This window comes from Coregonus lavaretus (genome assembly GCF_964263955.1).
Source record: "Coregonus lavaretus genome assembly, contig: HAP1_SCAFFOLD_3038, whole genome shotgun sequence".
In the NCBI taxonomy this organism is placed as follows: Eukaryota; Metazoa; Chordata; class Actinopteri; order Salmoniformes; family Salmonidae; genus Coregonus; species Coregonus lavaretus.
Genome location: NW_028157902.1, coordinates 49,964 through 67,999, shown reverse-complemented (window position 1 = coordinate 67,999; position 18,036 = coordinate 49,964). Strand labels below are relative to the sequence as shown.

General features: G+C 48.1%; 1 protein-coding gene across 1 annotated transcript in view; it reads left to right on the top strand.

Moving 5' to 3' along the window:
- Window positions 1–2,264: 2,264 nt before the first annotated feature.
- The window catches only part of LOC311124650 (adhesion G protein-coupled receptor B2-like), a gene marked incomplete at both ends in the record, with an annotated part of 63,969 nt that continues 48,197 nt past the window's right edge, over window positions 2,265–18,036 (top strand). Inside the window, 4 exons of the mRNA XM_084198762.1 lie at window positions 2,265–2,344; window positions 11,706–11,807; window positions 14,663–14,762; window positions 16,189–16,260. Of these exons, the coding sequence (XP_084054888.1) occupies window positions 2,265–2,344; window positions 11,706–11,807; window positions 14,663–14,762; window positions 16,189–16,260 (354 nt within the window). The remainder of the gene's footprint in view (window positions 2,345–11,705; window positions 11,808–14,662; window positions 14,763–16,188; window positions 16,261–18,036) is intronic.

Here is an 18,036-nt window from a genome sequence, read left to right as displayed (position 1 = left end):
ATGGTGAAGAGAGAGGGAGAGGAGAGAGGGAGAAGAGAGTGGGACAGGAGAGAGGGAAAGGATAGAGAGAGAGGGGAGAGGGAGAAGAGAGAAGGAGGGAGAGGAGGGTGGGAGGGAGAGGAGAGATGGAGAGGATAGATGGAGAGGAGAGAGGAGAGATGGAGGGAGAGAGGGAGGGAGATGAGAGAGGGAGGGAGAGGAGGGAGGTAGAAGACAGAGGAGAGGAGAGAGGTGGAGGATAGAGGAGAGAGGGAGAGGATAGAGAGAGAGGAGGGAGGGAGGGAGGGAGGGAGAGGAGAGAGGGAGAGGAGGGAGGGACGGAGAGGGGAGATGGAGAAGAGAGAGGGAGAGGAGAGAGGGAGAGGAGAGAGGGAGTGAGAGAGGGAGGGAGAGGAGGGTGGAGGGAGGAGAGAGGGAGAAGAGAGAGGGAGGGAGAGGAGAGAGGGAGAAGAGAGGGAGAGAGGGAGAGGAGAGGGGGAGGGAGAGAGGGAGGTAGAGGAGAGAGGGAGAAGAGAGAGGGAGAGGATAGAGGGAGAGGAGGGAGAGGAGAGAGGGAGAGGATAGAGGGAGAGGAGGGAGGGAGAGGAGAGATGGAGAGGATAGAGGGAGAGGAGAGAGGAGGGAGAGAGGGAGGGAGATGAGAGAGGGAGGGAGAGGAGAGAGGTAGAAAAGAGAGGGAGAGGAGAGAGGAGGAGGATAGAGGAGTGAGGGAGAGGATAGAGAGAGAGGAGGGAGGGAGGGAGAGGAGAGAGGGAGAGGAGGGAGGGAGAGGCGTGATGGAGAAGAGAGAGTGAGAGGAGAGAGGGAGAATAGAGAGGGAGAGGAGCAAGGGAAATGATAGAGGGAGAGGGGAGGAGGGAGAAGAGAGAGGGAGAGGAGAGAGGGAGAGGAGAGATGGTGTGAGAGAGGGAGGGAGAGGAGGGTGGAGGGAGAGGAGAGATGGAGAGGATAGAGGGAGAGGAGAGAGGAGAGATGGAGGGAGAGAGGGAGGGAGATGAGAGAGGGAGGGAGAGGAGGGAGGTAGAAGAGAGAGGGAGAGGAGAGAGGCGGAGGATAGAGGGAGAGGGAGAGGGAGAAGAGAGAGGGAGAGGAGAGAGGGAGAGGAGAGATGGTGTGAGAGGGAGGGAGAGGAGGGTGGGAGGGAGAGGAGAGATGGAGAGGATAGAGGGAGAGGAGAGAGGAGAGATGGAGGGAGAGAGGGAGGGAGATGAGAGAGGGAGGGAGAGGAGGGAGGTAGAAGAGAGAGGGAGAGGAGAGAGGCGGAGGATAGAGGAGAGAGGGAGAGGATAGAGAGAGAGGAGGGAGGGAGGGAGGGAGAGGAGAGAGGGAGAGGAGGGAGGGACGGAGAGGGGAGATGGAGAAGAGAGAGGGAGAGGAGAGAGGGAGAGGAGAGAGGGAGTGAGAGAGGGAGGGAGAGGAGGGTGGGAGGTAGAGGAGAGAGGGAGAAGAGAGAGGGAGGGAGAGGAGAGAGGGAGAAGAGAGGGAGAGAGGAGAGGAGAGGGAGAGGAGAGAGGGAGAGGATAGAGGGAGAGGAGGGAGGGAGGGAGAGGAGAGATGAGAGGATAGAGGGAGAGGAGAGAGGAGAGAGGGAGGGAGAGAGGGAGGGAGATGAGAGAGGGAGGGAGAGGAGAGAGGTAGAAGAGAGAGGGAGAGGAGAGAGGAGGAGGATAGAGGAGTGAGGGAGAGGATAGAGAGAGAGGAGGGAGGGAGGGAGAGGAGAGAGGGAGAGGAGGGAGGGAGAGGCGTGATGGAGAAGAGAGAGTGAGAGGAGAGAGGGAGAAGAGAGAGGGAGAGGAGCAAGGGAAATGATAGAGGGAGAGGGGAGAGGGGAGAAGAGAGAGGGAGAGGAGAGAGGGAGAGGAGAGATGGAGTGAGTGAGGGAGGGAGAGTAGGGTGGGAGGGAGAGGAGAGAGGGAGAGGAGAGAGGGAGAAGAGAGAGGGAGAGGGAAAGGACCCATAGTAGAACTCAGTCCTAAAGGGGGCACGGTCGGGAAAGAGGGGGTTAGGCTCAGGACGCGATCTGCTCACTTCACCTATACCACCCCCTGACACACACACACACACACACACACACACACACCACGCATACCCTCACAACCTTGTCCACCGTAGCCAAATCCCATGTTAGACTCTGTTCAGTCTGGGTATTGAAGTGATTATAGTTGGCAGAGCCTTGTCTCAGATCTTAACTCTTAACCTGAATCTCTCTCTCTCTCTCTCTCTCTCTCTCTCTCTCTGTGTCACTTTCTCCCTCTCAGATGAACATGCTGATCGGCATTGTGGTCTTCAACAAGCTCATGTCTCGAGATGGCATCTCTGACAAATCTAAAAAGCAGAGAGCTGGGTAGGTAGACTAGAACTGTCTGTGTGTCTGTCTCACACCAACACACACCATGCATGGACCATCCAGTAGGGCTGTTGTGGTGACCGTATTACCGCCACACCGGCAGTCATGAGTCATGACCGCAGTAAAATTCCACGTGACCATTGAGTCACGATGATCTCCTCTTATGCACTCTGGACATGAGTTGGTAGTGCTCAACATGCTAACGACCATCAGGTCACTAATGGCCTGGTACTCAGGGCTCTATTGTCCCTCTAACCATCAGGTCCTAATGGCCTGGAACTCAGGGCTCTATTGTCCCTCTAACCATCAGGTCCTAATGGCCTGGTACTCAGGGCTCTATTGTCCCTCTAACTACCCTGACATCAATGCAAATGCAATCGAAAATCACATCAAACAATTATCATTAAAACAGTATCCTGCTTTTAAAACTCACCTCACTGTGATGATCAATTTGAAGAAAGAAGTTTACATTTACATTTTTACATTTACGTCATTTAGCAGACGCTCTTATCCAGAGCGATTTACAAATTGGTGCATTCACCTTATAGCCAGTGGGATTTTTTTGGGGGGGGGAGGGGGGGGGGGGTGGGGTGGGGTAAGGGGGGGTTTAGAAGGATTACTTTATCCTATCCCAGGTGTTCCTTAAAGAGGTGGGGTTTCAAATGTCTCCGGAAGGTGGTGAGTGACTCCGCTGTCCTGGCGTCGTGAGGGAGCTTGTTCCACCATTGGGGTGCCAGAGCAGCGAACAGTTTTGACTGGGCTGAGCGGGAACTGTGCTTCAGCAGAGGTAGGGGAGCCAGCAGGCCAGAGGTGGATGAACGCAATGCCCTCGTTTGGGTGTAGGGACTGATCAGAGCCTGAAGGTACAGAGGTGCCGTTCCCCTCACAGCTCCGTAGGCGAGCACCATGGTCTTGTAGCAGATGCGAGCTTCAACTGGAAGCCAGTGTAGTGTGCGGAGGAGCGGGGTGACGTGAGAGAACTTGGGAAGGTTGAACACCAGACAGGCTGCGGCATTCTGGATGAGTTGTAGGGGTTTAATGGCACAGGCAGGGAGCCCAGCCAACAGCGAGTTGCAGTAATCCAGACGGGAGATGACAAGTGCCTGGATTAGGACCTGTGCCGCTTCCTGTGTAAGGCAGGGTCGTACTCTCCGAATGTTGTAGAGCATGAACCTACAGGATCGGTTCACCGCCTTGATGTTAGCGGAAAACGACAGGGTGTTGTCCAGGGTCACGCCAAGGCTCTTCGCACTCTGGGAGGAGGACACAACGGAGTTGTCAACCGTGATGGCGAGATCATGGAACGGGCAGTCCTTTCCCGGGAGGAAGAGCAGCTCCGTCTTGCCAAGGTTCAGCTTGAGGTGGTGATCCGTCATCCATGCTGATATGTCTGCCAGACATGCAGAGATGCGATTCGCCACCAGGTTGTCAGAAGGGGGAAAGGAGAAGAATAGTTGTGTGTCGTCTGCGTAGCAATGATAGGAGAGGCCATGTGAGGATATGACAGAGCCAAGTGACTTGGTGTATAGCGAGAATAGGAGAGGGCCTAGAACTGAGCCCTGGGGGACACCAGTGGTGAGAGCACGTGGTGCGGAGACAGCTTCTCGCCACGCCACTTGGTAGGAGCGACCGGTCAGGTAGGACGCAATCCAAGAGTGAGCCGCGCCGGAGATAACCAGCTCGGAGAGGGTGGAGAGGAGGATCTGATGGTTCACAGTATCAAAGGCAGCAGACAGGTCTAGAAGGACAAGAGCAGAGGAGAGAGAGTTAGCTTTAGCAGTGCGGAGAGCCTCCATGACACAGAGAAGAGCAGTCTCAGTTGAATGACCAGTCTTGAAACCTGACTGGTTTGGATCAAGAAGGTCATTCTGAGAGAGATAGCAAGAGAGTTGGCTAAAGACTGCACGCTCAATAGTTTTGGAGAGAAAAGAAAGAAGGGATACTGGTCTGTAGTTGTTGACATCCGAGGGATCGAGTGTTGGTTTTTTGAGAAGGGGTGCAACTCTCGCTCTCTTGAAGACGGAAAGGACATAGCCAGCGGTCAAGGATGAGTTGATGAGCAAGGTGAGGTATGGGAGAAGGTCACCGGAGATGGTCTGGAGAAGAGAGGAGGGGATAGGGTCAAGCGGGTAGGTTGTTGGGCGGCCGGCCGTCACAAGTCGCAAGATTTTATCTGGAGAGAGAGGGGAGAAAGAAGTCAAAGCTTCTTTTCAAAATGGTTGACGAAGTCATCCACAGAGAGGGAGGGGGGGAGGAGGGGGAGGAGGATTCAGCAGGGAGGAGAAGGTGGCAAAGAGCTTCCTAGGGTTAGAGGCAGATGCTTGGAATTTAGAGTGGTAGAAAGTGGCCTTAGCAGCAGAAACAGATGAAGAAAATGTAGAGAGGAGGGAGTGAAAAGATGCCAGGTCCGCAAGGAGTCTAGTTTTCCTCCATTTCCGCTCGGCTGCCCGGAGCCCTGTTCTGTGAGCTCGCAATGAGTCATCAAGCCACGGAGCTGGAGGGGAGGACCGAGCCGGCCGGGAGGATAGGGGACATAGAGAGTCAAAGGATGCAGAAAGGGAGGAGAGGAGGGTTGAGGAGGCAGAATCAGGAGATTGGAGGGAGAAGGATTGAGCAGAGGGAAGAGATGATAGGATGGAAGAGGAGAGAGTAGAAGGAGAGAGAGAGCGAAGGTTGTGACGGTGCATTACCATCTGAGTAGGGGCAGAGTGAGTAGTGTTGGAGGAGAGTGAGAGAGAAAAGGATACAAAGTAGTGGTCGGAGACATGGAGGGGAGTTGCAGTGAGATTAGTAGAAGAACAGCATCTAGTAAAGATGAGGTCAAGCGTATTGAATGCCTTGTGAGTAGGGGGGGATGGTGAGAGGGTGAGGTCAAAAGAGGAGAGGAGTGGAAAGAAGGAGGCAGAGAGAAATGAGTCAAAGGTAGACGTAGGGAGGTTGAAGTCCCCCAGAACTGTGAGGGGTGAGCCATCCTCAAGAAAGGAACTTATCAAGGCGTCAAGCTCATTGATGAACTCTCCAAGGGAACCTGGAGGGCGATAGATGACAAGGATATTAAGCTTAAATGGGCTAGTGACTGTGACAGCATGGAATTCAAATGAGGAGATAGACAGATGGGTCAGGGGAAAAATAGAGAATGTCCATTTGGGAGAGATGAGGATTCCTGTGCCACCACCCCGCTGACCAGATGCTCTCGGGGTATGCGAGAACACATGGTCAGACGAGGAGAGAGCAGTAGGAGTAGCAGTGTTTTCAGTGGTAAGTTCAACAGCAGGTTGAAACTGAGTGTAAAACATGGTCATTGTGGATGTTGTGTCAAAGCCTCACACAACGAAATGGACAGCGCTTTCTAAGGTGAGGATTAATTGAAAACTTCATATGCATATTACAACTTATGCATATGCATAGGTTTATGAGGCCAAGCCCGAAAAAAAAACCTGAATTAAAATGATGATTGTGCCCTTATACAATATACAGCCTACCGCATATTATGCATGGCAGAAAAACATAAAACAAAACTGATTTAAGATGTCTTTGGTACATATTTGGTCTAGCCTTTACTCCAAAATTAAACATATTTGATTAATCGTCTTTGAGTGTGGACTGTATTATTATGCATACTGGATGGACTGGTTACCTTATGCTAAGCTCCAAACTCTCTATCCATGAGTCTGGGCGAGGACATATAAATCCAGGCGATGCTGTTGGTTTATTGATTGTACAGGGCCTAAAATTATAGTGAATTTGTATTTGATTTTGAATAGCCTGTTAATAGGGCATTTTTTTATATTTTCATTATTAATTGGGTGGCACATTACCTTTAGCTATAGAGAATATCTCACCACCATGCGTTTCCATCCCCTCCTCTCTCTCCTTTATTCCTTTCTCAAGCGTGCAAAGGGGCTGTCAACAGTTTAGTGAAATATGTTTCGATGGGAAAACATGTTACTATCGATGTTCCCGAACAGATTTCACTTGGTTTCCCAAATTAAGCACTGGGTAGCTGCAGTAACAGGGTTGTAGAGCCCATGGCATACAGAGTTTGGGCAGAAGATCACCTGTCGCGCAGCGAGAGCATGCTCCTCAAACAGTGGTTGATGCGTGGAGTGAAATAAGTGTTCTTATATTTATTTCTCAGCTGCTCATATTAAGCACAGATCCACTATAAAACCAAAGTAGCTATCAGGCATCATTGAAAAATGGACCAGCGGGAAAGCGTGCTGCCTCCATTCGCTATTCGAGTGAATACAGATGACATGTATTTTTCCCCTGCCCCAGTTCCTTCCCATTTAATAATGGGCCATTCTAAATCTAAACAAATTTTACATATTAGTAAAGACAAGATTCAATTGAGAATAGTCTGATGGGTGAAAATATGATCACTTGATGAGAGAATTTTTAAATGAAGATGTTCCAAAGGCGCGCATCAGCGGCGCGCATCAGCAGCTTGTATACGTGGAGGCCTGGAGATGCTAAATGTGTTTATGTTCATTAACAGTCAATTACTGTGAGACCGGCAGTTTTTTGCATGACAATAACCGGATGACAACATTTCATGACCGCCACGGCCCTACTCACACCAACAGACACAATGCAGGGACCATCCACTCAGCATCTACTTAAAAATGTTTTGGTAAAACTATGTGGTTGTTCCAGCTATAGAAATATAATCACTAGAGGGAATCTCAAGTCAATAGTTCTGTAATGGGGTGGCTTTTGTAGTGATTCTATGTCTATGGATCGAGGCTATTTATGCTTACAAGAGATCTTATGGAGAAAGAGGAGTCTCACAAACAAGCAGACACACAAAGAGAAACACACATACAGTTGAAGTTAGAAGTTTACATACACCTTAGCCAAATACATCTGAACTCAGTTATTCACTATTCCTGGTTTTTAATCCTAGTAAAAATTCCCTGTTTTAGGTCAGTTAGGATCACCACTTTATTTTAAGAATGTGAAATGTCAGAATAATAGTAGAGAGAATTATTTATTTCAGCTTTTATTTATTTCATCACATTCCCAGTGGGTCAGAAGTTTACATACACTCAATTAGTATTTGGTAGCATTGCCTTTAAATTGTTTAACTTGGGTCAAACGTTTCAGGTAGCCTTCCACAAGCTTCCCACAATAAGTTGGGTGAATTTTGGCCCATTCATCCTGACAGAGCTGGTGTAACTGAGTCAGGTTTGTAGGCCTCCTTGCTCGCACACACTTTTTCAGTTCTGCCCACACATTTTCTATAGTATTGAGGTCAGGGCTTTGTGATGGCCACTCCAATACCTTGACTTTGTTGTCCTTAAGCCATTTTGCCACAACTTTGGAAGTATGCTTGGGGTCATTGTCCATTTGGAAGTCCCATTTGCAGCCAAGCTTTAACTTCCTGACTGATGTCTTAAGATGTTGCTTCAATATATCCACATAATTTTCCTTCCTCATGATGCCATCTATTTTGTGATGTGCACCAGTCCCTCCTGCAGCAAAGCACCCCCACAGCATGATGCTGCCACCCTGTGCTTCACGGTTGGGATGGTGTTCTTCTTCTTGCAAGCATCCCCCTTTTTCCTCCAAACATAACGATGGTCATTATGGCCAAACAGTTCTATTTTTGTTTCATCAGACCAGAGGACATTTCTCCAAAAAGTACGATCTTTGTCCCCATGTGCAGTTGCAAACCGTAGTCTGGCTTTTTTATGGTGGTTTTGGAGCAGTGGCTTCTTCCTTGCTGAGCGGCCTTTCAGGTTATGTCGATATAGGACTCGTTTTACTGTGGATACTTTTGTACCTGTTTCCTCCAGCATCTTCACAAGGTCCTTTGCTGTTGTTCTGGGATTGATTTGCACTTTTCGCACCAAAGTACGTTCATCTCTAGGAGACAGAATGCTTCTCCTTCCTGAGCGGTATGACGGCTGCGTGGTCCCATCATGTTTATACTTGCGTACCATTGTTTGTACAGATGAACGTGGTACCTTCAGGCATTTGGAAATTGCTCCCAAGGATGAACCAGACTTGTGGAGGTCTGTCATTTTTTTTCCTGAGGTCTTGGCTGATTTCTTTCGATTTTCCCTTAATGTCAAGCAAAGAGGCACTGAGTTTGAAGGCAGGCCTTGAAATACATCCACACGTACACCTCTAATTGACTCAAATTATGTCAATTAGCCTATCAAAAGCTTCTAAAGCCATGACATCATTTTCTGGAATTTTCCAAGCTGTTTAAAGGCACAGTCAACTTAGTGTATGTAAACGTATGACCCACTGGAATTGTGATACAGTGAATTATAAGCGAAATAATCTGTCTGTAAACAATTGTTTGAAAAATTACTTGTGTCATGCACAAAGTAGATGTCCTAACCGACTTGCCAAAACTATAGTTTGTTAACAAGACATTTGTGGAGTGGTTGAAAAACGAGTTTTAATGACTCCAACCTAAGTGTATGTAAACTTCCGACTTCAACTGTACACACACGGACACACACACACACACATTCTAGGACAGTAGAGTGGTTTCTTCGTCTGTAATTCCATCAGCAGTGATTTGTCATTGGTACAAATCCAAAGATTGGAGATTTAAATGTGCACGGTTACATACACAAATTATTTGTAAAAATTGTGGATAGTCAGATTAATATAATAGTTTGATTAAAACATTTGCATGCTTTGCAAGAAGAACAATTTCCCTAATAATTATATTTACATGGAAACATCTGAAATCAGCTTACCTGATGGGACTGAACCTAAATGCAAAATATCGCCAACCAAAATAAACGTTCTACCACAGTGACCATGTTATTACCGCGAAGCCTATTTGATTCTGAGTTCCAACATATATCAAGTTTGTTTTAATCGGCGTACGCTTACTTCGATTTTGAACATACGCTAATTAGCAGAGTAAGTTGTTTACATGACTATCTCCATACTCGGCCTACTGCCATAATCTGTTTAATATCGAATGATGTGCATGTAAACATACTCTATGTCCTCCCAGCCAAATCCATGCTTTCATTTCCCTGCTAATTTATTTGATCTCTCTCTTCTCTCTCTTCCCTCCATTGTCCTGTGATGACATGATCACTCACACACATGCACACATGCACGTCAACACAACATGATCACTCACACACATGCACACATGCACGTCAACACAACATGATCACTCACACACATGCACACATGCACGTCAACACAACATGATCACTCACACACGTACACATGCACGTCAACACAACATGATCACTCACACACATACACACACACACACACACACAGTCCGTCCAGGTTGGCATTAGTGTTAATGCATTTCTTTATGAAGCTGTGGGGATGTGGATGGCACTAAGGCAATGAGCTGTGCTGGGCGCCTAATGTAGCATAGCCACGCTACGCACTGCCCCATCATTCTGCACTGAGCATTACACACACACACACACACATTTATCCACACACATTTATACACACACACAGTGATATCAATAAAAACACTTCTTTCATTGTGCACACCACTTTCAACAAACCCAAAGAGAATTCAACACAATCACACACACAAACACACAGACTCACTCTAACTGAATGTCACACCCTAACACACCCACAAGCCCTAACCTAACTGGTTCTAGCAGGCGTCACTGACCACTGAGGCTTATGGGTAATGACCTAATGAGAGCCCTGACTAGCCAAAAGAAGAAGAGCTCAACAAGCTGTCTAGACTGGCCTGTCCCAAACACACACACACACACACACACAAACACACTCACACTAATACATCATCACTAACATAGTTTATGCACAGAAAACACACACACACACACACACAAACACACACACACTGTGGGAGAGAGACAGTTGGTCCTGGCAGTTCCCAGCTGTCTCATTGTACATTTGTATTAATCAGTGTTAGCCAGACACGTTGATTGTCTGCCTTCAAATTATTCAGCATCCTCTTTTCTCTTTCTCTTTTCACTTTCTCTCACTGATCTCTCTCTCTCTCTCTCTCTGTTATGATGAGTTTCTGGTAGGAATAAGTGCAGGATGTAAGAGAGTAGTCGAAACTCAGCTGGAAGTTTGATTTACATTTATTTCAGTACTGGATCACATAATAAGACAAACGTGCTTTGCCTCTTATCATATGACTGAATTACATAGACTCTCTCTCAGCCTATATAGTGCTCTTCCAGTCTACTTTTATCCTTCCCAGGTACTAACTATTACTAGCTGCCACTCACTTCCTACATATCATTCCTCTCCTTGGTGTCATATCTCACCCTAGCCAGGCCATTCCATCATGCACCAATCGTAAGATTAGCATTAGTGGCCCCCAATCTATCTTGGCACACCGACCCTCTGCTCCTCACTCGTGATTCCACTAACACATGGCTTTCCTCGCTCGCTCTCTCATACAATTTACAATTTTTATAATATTGGATCAAACACTCTTCATATCTCTCTCTCTCTCTCTCTCTCTCTCTCTCTCTCTCTCTCTCTCTCTCTCTCTCTCTCTCTCTCTCTCTCTCTCTCTCTCTCTCTCTCTCTCTCTCTCTCTCTCTCTCTCTCTCTCTCTCTCTCTCTGCTCTCTCTTTTGTTTATCTGTCACTGCATTATGTCACGATCTTTGTATTCTGACTTGTTGTCCATTGCTGCTACTTTGAGGTTTGTTAATTTTTTTCCTTCTTTCTTTTTCTTCTTTTCTGTGTCCCTCTCCCTCTCTTTTTGTCTGTGTGTCCATGATGTCTGTCCTTCTGTGCTTTTCGCCTTCCTTTGCAACCGCACTGTCCATCCATTCCTCATTCACGTGTGTGAATGTGTGTCTGTGGTATGCACCCCATTGCTCCCTTACTTGTTGAACGTCCCCTTCCTCCTCCTCCTGTGTGTGTCCTCCTCCTCCTGTGTGTGTGCTCCTCATCCTGTGTCCTCCTCTATCATGTGTCCTCCTCCTCCTGTGTCCTCCTCCTCCTGTGTGTGTCCTCCTCCTCCTGTGTCCTCCTCCACCCTGTGTGTGTCCTCCTCCTTCTGTGTCCTCCTCCATCCTGTGTGTCCTCCTCCTCCTGTGTCCTCCTCCATCCTGTGTGTGTCCTCCTCCTCCTGTGTCCTCCTCCATCCTGTGTGTGTCCTCCTCCTCCTGTGTCCTCCTCCATCCTGTGTGTGTCCTCCTCCTCCTGTGTCCTCCTCCATCCTGTGTGTGTCCTCCTCCTCCTGTGTCCTCCTCCATCCTGTGTGTGTCCTCCTCCTCCTGTGTCCTCCTCCTCCTGTGTGTGTCCTCCTCCTCCTGTGTCCTCCTCCTCCTGTGTGTGTCCTCCTCCTCCTGTGTCCTCCTCCATCCTGTGTGTCCTCCTCCTCCTGTGTCCTCCTCCTCCTGTGTGTCCTTAAGTCCACCGGTGGAGGCATCACGTAGCAGACTGCTCCTGAAATGTTCCAAGTGTGGTGTGATCTCAAGTACAGCTCTCTCCAGCTCTACTGCCAGCAACGCCATGTTAGTCCACACACACCAAAGCATACCCTCACACACCAAAACACACCTTCACACACTTTCACACACCCTCACACACCAAAACATACCCTCACACACCAAAGCATACCCTCACACACCAAAACAACCCCTCACACACCAAAACATACCCTCACACACCAAAGCATACCCTCACACACCAAAACACACCCTCACACACCAAAACACAACCTCACACACCAAAACACACACTCACATACCAAAACATACCCTAACACACCAAAACACTCACCCACGAATACACTCTCTCTTTCTTCCATCTTTCTCTCTCTCTCTCTCTCTCTCTCTCTCTCTCTCTCTCTAGACACACACACACACATTATCTCTCTCTCTCATACACACACAAACACACACACACACACACACACACACACACTACAGTGAGGGAAAAAAAGTATTTGATCCCCTGCTGATTTTGTACGTTTGCCCACTGACAAAGAAATGATCAGTCTATAATTTGAATGGTAGGTTTATTTGAACAGTGAGACAAAATAACAACAAAAAAATCCAGAAAAACCCTTGTAAAAATTTTGATAAATTGATTTGCATTTTAATGAAGGAAATAAGTATTTGACCACCTCTCAATCAGAAAGATTTCTGGCTCCCAGGTGTCTTTTATACAGGGAACGGGCTGAGATTAATCTCAGCTTGTTACCTGTATAAAAGACACCTGTCCACAGGAGCAATCAATCAATCAGATTCCAAACTCTCCACCATGGCCAAGACCAAAGAGCTCTCCAAGGATGTCAGTGACATGATTGTAGACCTACACAAGGCTGGAATGGGCTACAAGACCATCGCCAAGCAGCTTGGTGAGAAGGTGACAACAGTTGGTGCGATTATTCGCAAATGGAAGAAACACAAAATAACTGTCAATCTCCCTCGGCCTGGTTTTCCATGCAAGATCTCACCTCGTGGAGTTGCAATGATCATGAGAACGGTGAGGAATCAGCCCAGAACTACACGGGAGGATCTTGTCAATGATCTCAAGGCAGCTGGGACCATAGTCACCAAGAAACCAATTGTTACCACACTACGCTGTGAAGGACTGAAATCCTGCGGCGCCCGCAAGGTCCCCCTGCTCAAGAAAGCACATATACAGGCCCGGCTGAAGTTTGCCAATGAACATCTGAATGATTCAGAGGGGAACTGGTTGAAAGAACATCTGAATGATTCAGAGGGGAACTGGTTGAAAGTGTTGTGGTCAGATGTGACCAAAATCGAGCTCTTTGCCATCAACTCAACTCGCCGTGTTTGGAGGAGGAGGAATGCTGCCTATGACCCCAAGGAAACCATCCCCACCGTCAAACATGGAGGTGCAAACATTATGCTTTGGGGGTGTTTTTCTGCTAAGGGGACAGGACAACTTCACCGCATCAAAGGGATGATGGACGGGGCCATGTACCGTCAAATCTTGGGTGAGAACCTCCTTCCCTCAGCCAGGGCATTGAAAATGGGTCGTGGATGGGTATTCCAGCATGACAATGACCCAAAACACACGGCCAAGGCAACAAAGGAGTGGCCAGTCTCCAGACCTTAATCCTATAGAAAATCTGTGGAGGGAGCTGAAGGTTTGAGTTGTCAAATGTCAGCCTCAAAACCTTAATGACTTGGAGAAGATCTGCAAAGAGGAGTGGGACAAAATCCCTCCTGAGATGTGTGCAAACCTGGTGGCCAACTACAAGAAACGTCTGACCTCTGTGATTGCCAACAAGAGTTTTGCCACCAAGTACTAAGTCATGTTTTGCAGAGGGGTCAAATACTTATTTCCCTCTTTAAAAAATGCAAATCAATTCATAACATTTAGACATGCGTTTTTCTGGATTTTTGTTGTTGTTATTCTGTCTCTCACTGTTCAAATAAATATACCATTAAAATCATAGACTGATCATGTGTTTGTCAGTGGGAGAACGTACAAAATCAGCACGGGATCAAATACTTTTTTCCCTCACTGTATCTCAGTTACAGCTGTCAGTTACCTGTCTCTCACCTGGTCGTGTCCTGCATCGATATCACAGTCTGGAGATCACTATGACTTTCTGTATGCCTGAACAAACACGTCAGTGTGCCTGCATATGTGTGCGCGTGCGTGCATGTGTTATGAGAGTGTCGCAGTCCCAGATTCTAATGGTTGAAGTACTCTTCCTCCTCCCCTCCTCCCCCCTCCCCCTCTCTTCCTCCTCCCTCCTCCACTCTCCCTCCTCCCCTCTCCCTCCTCCCCCTTCCCCTCTCCCTCCTCCCTCCTCCCTCCTCCCTCCTCCCTCCCTCCTCCCCTTTCCCTCCACACTCCTCCCCTCACCCTCCTCCCTCCCCCTCCTCCCGCCTCCCCTCTCCCTCCTCTCCTCCTCTCCTCCCCCTCCTCCTCTCTCCCTCCCTCCCTCTCCCTCCTCCCTCCTCCCATCTCCCTCCTCCCCCTTCCCCTAACCCTCCTCCCCTCCTTCCTCCCTCCTCCCCTCCCCTCTCCCTCCTCCCTCCTCCCCTCTCCCCTCTCCCTCCTCCTTTCTCCCTCCCCCTCCTCCCTCATCCCTCCTCCTCTCTCCCTCCTCCCCTGTCCCTCCTTCCCCTTCCCCTCTCCCTCCTCCCCTCCTCCCTCCTCCCTCCCCCTCCTCCCTCCTCCCCTCTCCCTCCTCCCTCCTCCCCTCCTCCTCCTCACCTCTCCCTCCTCCCTTCCCCTCCTCCCTCCTCACCTCTCCCTCCTCCCTCCTCCCTCCTCCCTCCTCCCTCCTCCCTCCTCCCTCCTCCCTCCTCCCTCCTCCCTCCTCCCTCCTCCCCTCTTCCTCCTCCCCTCTCCCCCTCCTCTACTCTTTCTACTCTGTCAGGGCGTCTCTATGGAGTTCCTGTGTAGTTCTCCCTCTGCTGGCTCTGACCTGGATGTCTGCTGTGTTGGCCATCACCGACCGCCGCTCCACACTATTCCAGGTGCACTTTGCTGTCTTCACACTCACACACACCTGCATACACACACACACCTGCATAGTACACACACACATACACACCTGCATACACACGTAAACACACCTGCATAGTACACACACACACACAGCTAACCTTGTACAGCTAACCTTGTGGGGACACACAATTCAGTCCATTCAAAATTAATTTTCCCTAACCCCTAACCCTAAACCTAACCCTAACCCTAAAATGTAATCTTACCCTAACCTTAACCCTAACCCTAACCTTAACCCAAAACATAACCTTAACCCTAACCCTAGCTCCTAACCCTTACCCTTAACGTAATTCTAACCATAACACTAATTCTCTAATCTTAACCCTAAACCCCCCAGAAATAGCATTTCACCTCGTGGGGACTAACAAAATGTCCCCAGTTGGTCAAATGTTTGTTTGTTCACTATTCTTGTGGTGACTTCTGGTCCCCACAAGAATAGTTAAACACGTCCACCTGCATACACACACACACACACCTGTATACACACACACACCTGCATACACACATACACACATGTATGCAAGCTTGTATAACAATGTATACACTCTTTCAAACTCACACATCTTTGCATGCACTCATACACACACTGATACACACACTCATACACACACTCATAACCAACAAGCTCTCACAGTATCACGTCAGAAGTAGACGTACATCCATGTTTCTTAAATGTCAAATTTCGAAGTGTTAAGGTTAAGTTTAGGCATTAACTCAGAAAGTCTAAGGTTAGGGTTTAGGTTTGGGATAGGCTTAAAACAAAAATCTCAAAAACAACTTTATATCGCTGGATTTCAACATTCATCTTTTGCACCAGAGGCAGATGCTGACCCATCCACCATCACAGTCCACAACACCCTGGCAAAACCCTGGTAACAGCGCTCACTGTTGCCAATAGTGGCAGATTTCCACGTCATCTCCCGACGTCTTCAGACATGGATGGACGTCGAATACTGACTTGTATCATGGGCTGCATACACACACTGATACACACACTCATACACACAGTGATACACACAACTAATACTGATACACACACCTAATAAACATACTTATACACACACTCATGTGCACACAAACACACTCTCTCTCTCTGTCTCTCTCTCTCTCTCTGTCTCTCTCTCTCTGTCTCTCTCTCTCTCTCTCTCTCTCTCTCTCTCTCTCTCTCTCTCTCTCTCTCTCTCTCTCTCTCTCTCTCTCTCTCTCTCTCTCTCTCTCTCTCTCTGTCTCTCTCTCTCTCTCTCTCTCTCTCTCTCTCTCTCTCTCTCTCTCTCTCTCTCTCTCTCTCTCTCTCTCTCTCTCTCTCTCTCTCTCTCTCTCTCTCTCTCTCCCTCTCTCTCTATCTCGCTCTCTGTCTCTCTTTCTATGGTAACTTACTGCCGTTCTGCTCTCTTTCAGGTTCTGTTTGCTGTCTTTGACTCTGTCCAGGGTTTAGTCATCATTACTGTCCACTGTGCCATGCGCCGCGAGGTTAGTGTGTGAATTTAAACCCCAGCCCTGCTACAGGTGCTGTCATTTTCAACTTGCCTTTCTCCTACTGAAGCGTAGAGTACCACTTAGCTAGATAGACAGTAGTTTAGCTCAGACATGGGAAGGATTACTCTGCTTCAGTCTATATTAATATAATAGAGTATTGTCCAGATGATCCAGAGCTCCTATAAAGAGATTAGTAAGACGCTGTATGAATTAAGACGATAAATCCCCAGTCGAATGCCCTCACTGCCCATTCTCAACAGACACACACAGCGCCCCTAGGCACACACGCACATGCTCGCACACACATGCACACACACACACATCAGTGTACTCACACACACACACACACACACACACACACACACACACACACACACACACACACACACACACACACACACGGCCCCCTAGTGTGCACAAATATCCGACAACCCACAATGCATTGGGGTTTGATCCATTCCGTGCCTACATAGCATCTCTCTGTCTCTCCCCCAAAATGATAGATATCACTTAAGAGTTTATTAAGTAAACATATAGTTTGTCGTAATATAACATTAAAAGCCAGAAACCTTAAGCCATATATGTTAAATCAATATCACAAAAGCGTAAGATTAGAGTCAACCAAATCCAGGAATTATTTTAGTAAAAATGAAAATCTCTGTCAGGGACTGAACCTAATCCCTAATAGCTGCTGTGCAACGGGCAAGCAGAGGATGGTGGCTCTGGAATGGAGAGCGATGTGGAGAGGAGAAGAAGGAGAGGAAAGGGGGATGAGAGACAGAGGGATGTAGGCAGAGGAAGATGGGGCTTGAAAGAACATAGAGTTCATGGATCTATAGAGAGGGTGTGTTGCAGAGTGACAGGATGTGTGTACGAGAACGAGGGAGGGAGGGAGGGAGGGAGGGAGGGAGGGAGGGAGGGAGGGAGGGAGGGAGGGAGGGTATGCAGTTCTGTGAAAATTTAATTTACCCGATAGGGAGTTAGAGAACATAGATGGATTTATAGAAACTGTGATTAACTGGAAGAGGGGAGGGAGAGAGATGGATAAAGAAATTAGGAAATGAACATGGGTGTATGTATGAAAATAATAATTATAGCAGAGAGGAAGGGAGTGGGACACAAAGAGTGAGGTAAGGAGAGAGAAAAGGAGAAAGGGAATGAATAACACAAAGGGAGAACATTTAGAAAGAAAAGAGGGAAGAAAGTGAGAGAAATGTAGAGGGGGAGAGAGAGAGAGGGAGAGAGAGAAAGTGAGAGAGGGAGGGTGAGGGAGCGAGTATAGTATTTTTCTATAGGAAACCCATTTGACTTTGAAATGAGAAGTACGCAGCCATCAGAGTGCCAACGCACCCAGCAGGGAATGTATAGTTAACATAGAGAGGACAGAGAGAGAGGGAAGGAAGGAGAGCGATGGAGAGAGAGTGATGGAGAGAGATGGTGGGAGATGGAGAGAGCGAGATGGAGAGAGATGGAGAGAGATGGTGGGAGATGGAGAGAGAGAGATGGAGAGAGAGAGATGGAGGGAGAGAGAGAGATGGAGAGAGATGGAGAGAGAGAGAGATGGTGGGAGATGGAGCGAGAGAGATGGAGAGAGATGGAGGGAGAGAGATGGAGAGAGAGATATGGAGGGAGAGAAAGAGAGATGGAGAGAGAGAGATGGAGGGAGAGAGAGAGATGGAGAGAGATGGAGAGAGAGAGAGATGGTGGGAGATGGAGCGAGAGAGATGGAGAGAGATGGAGGGAGAGAGATGGAGAGAGAGATATGGAGGG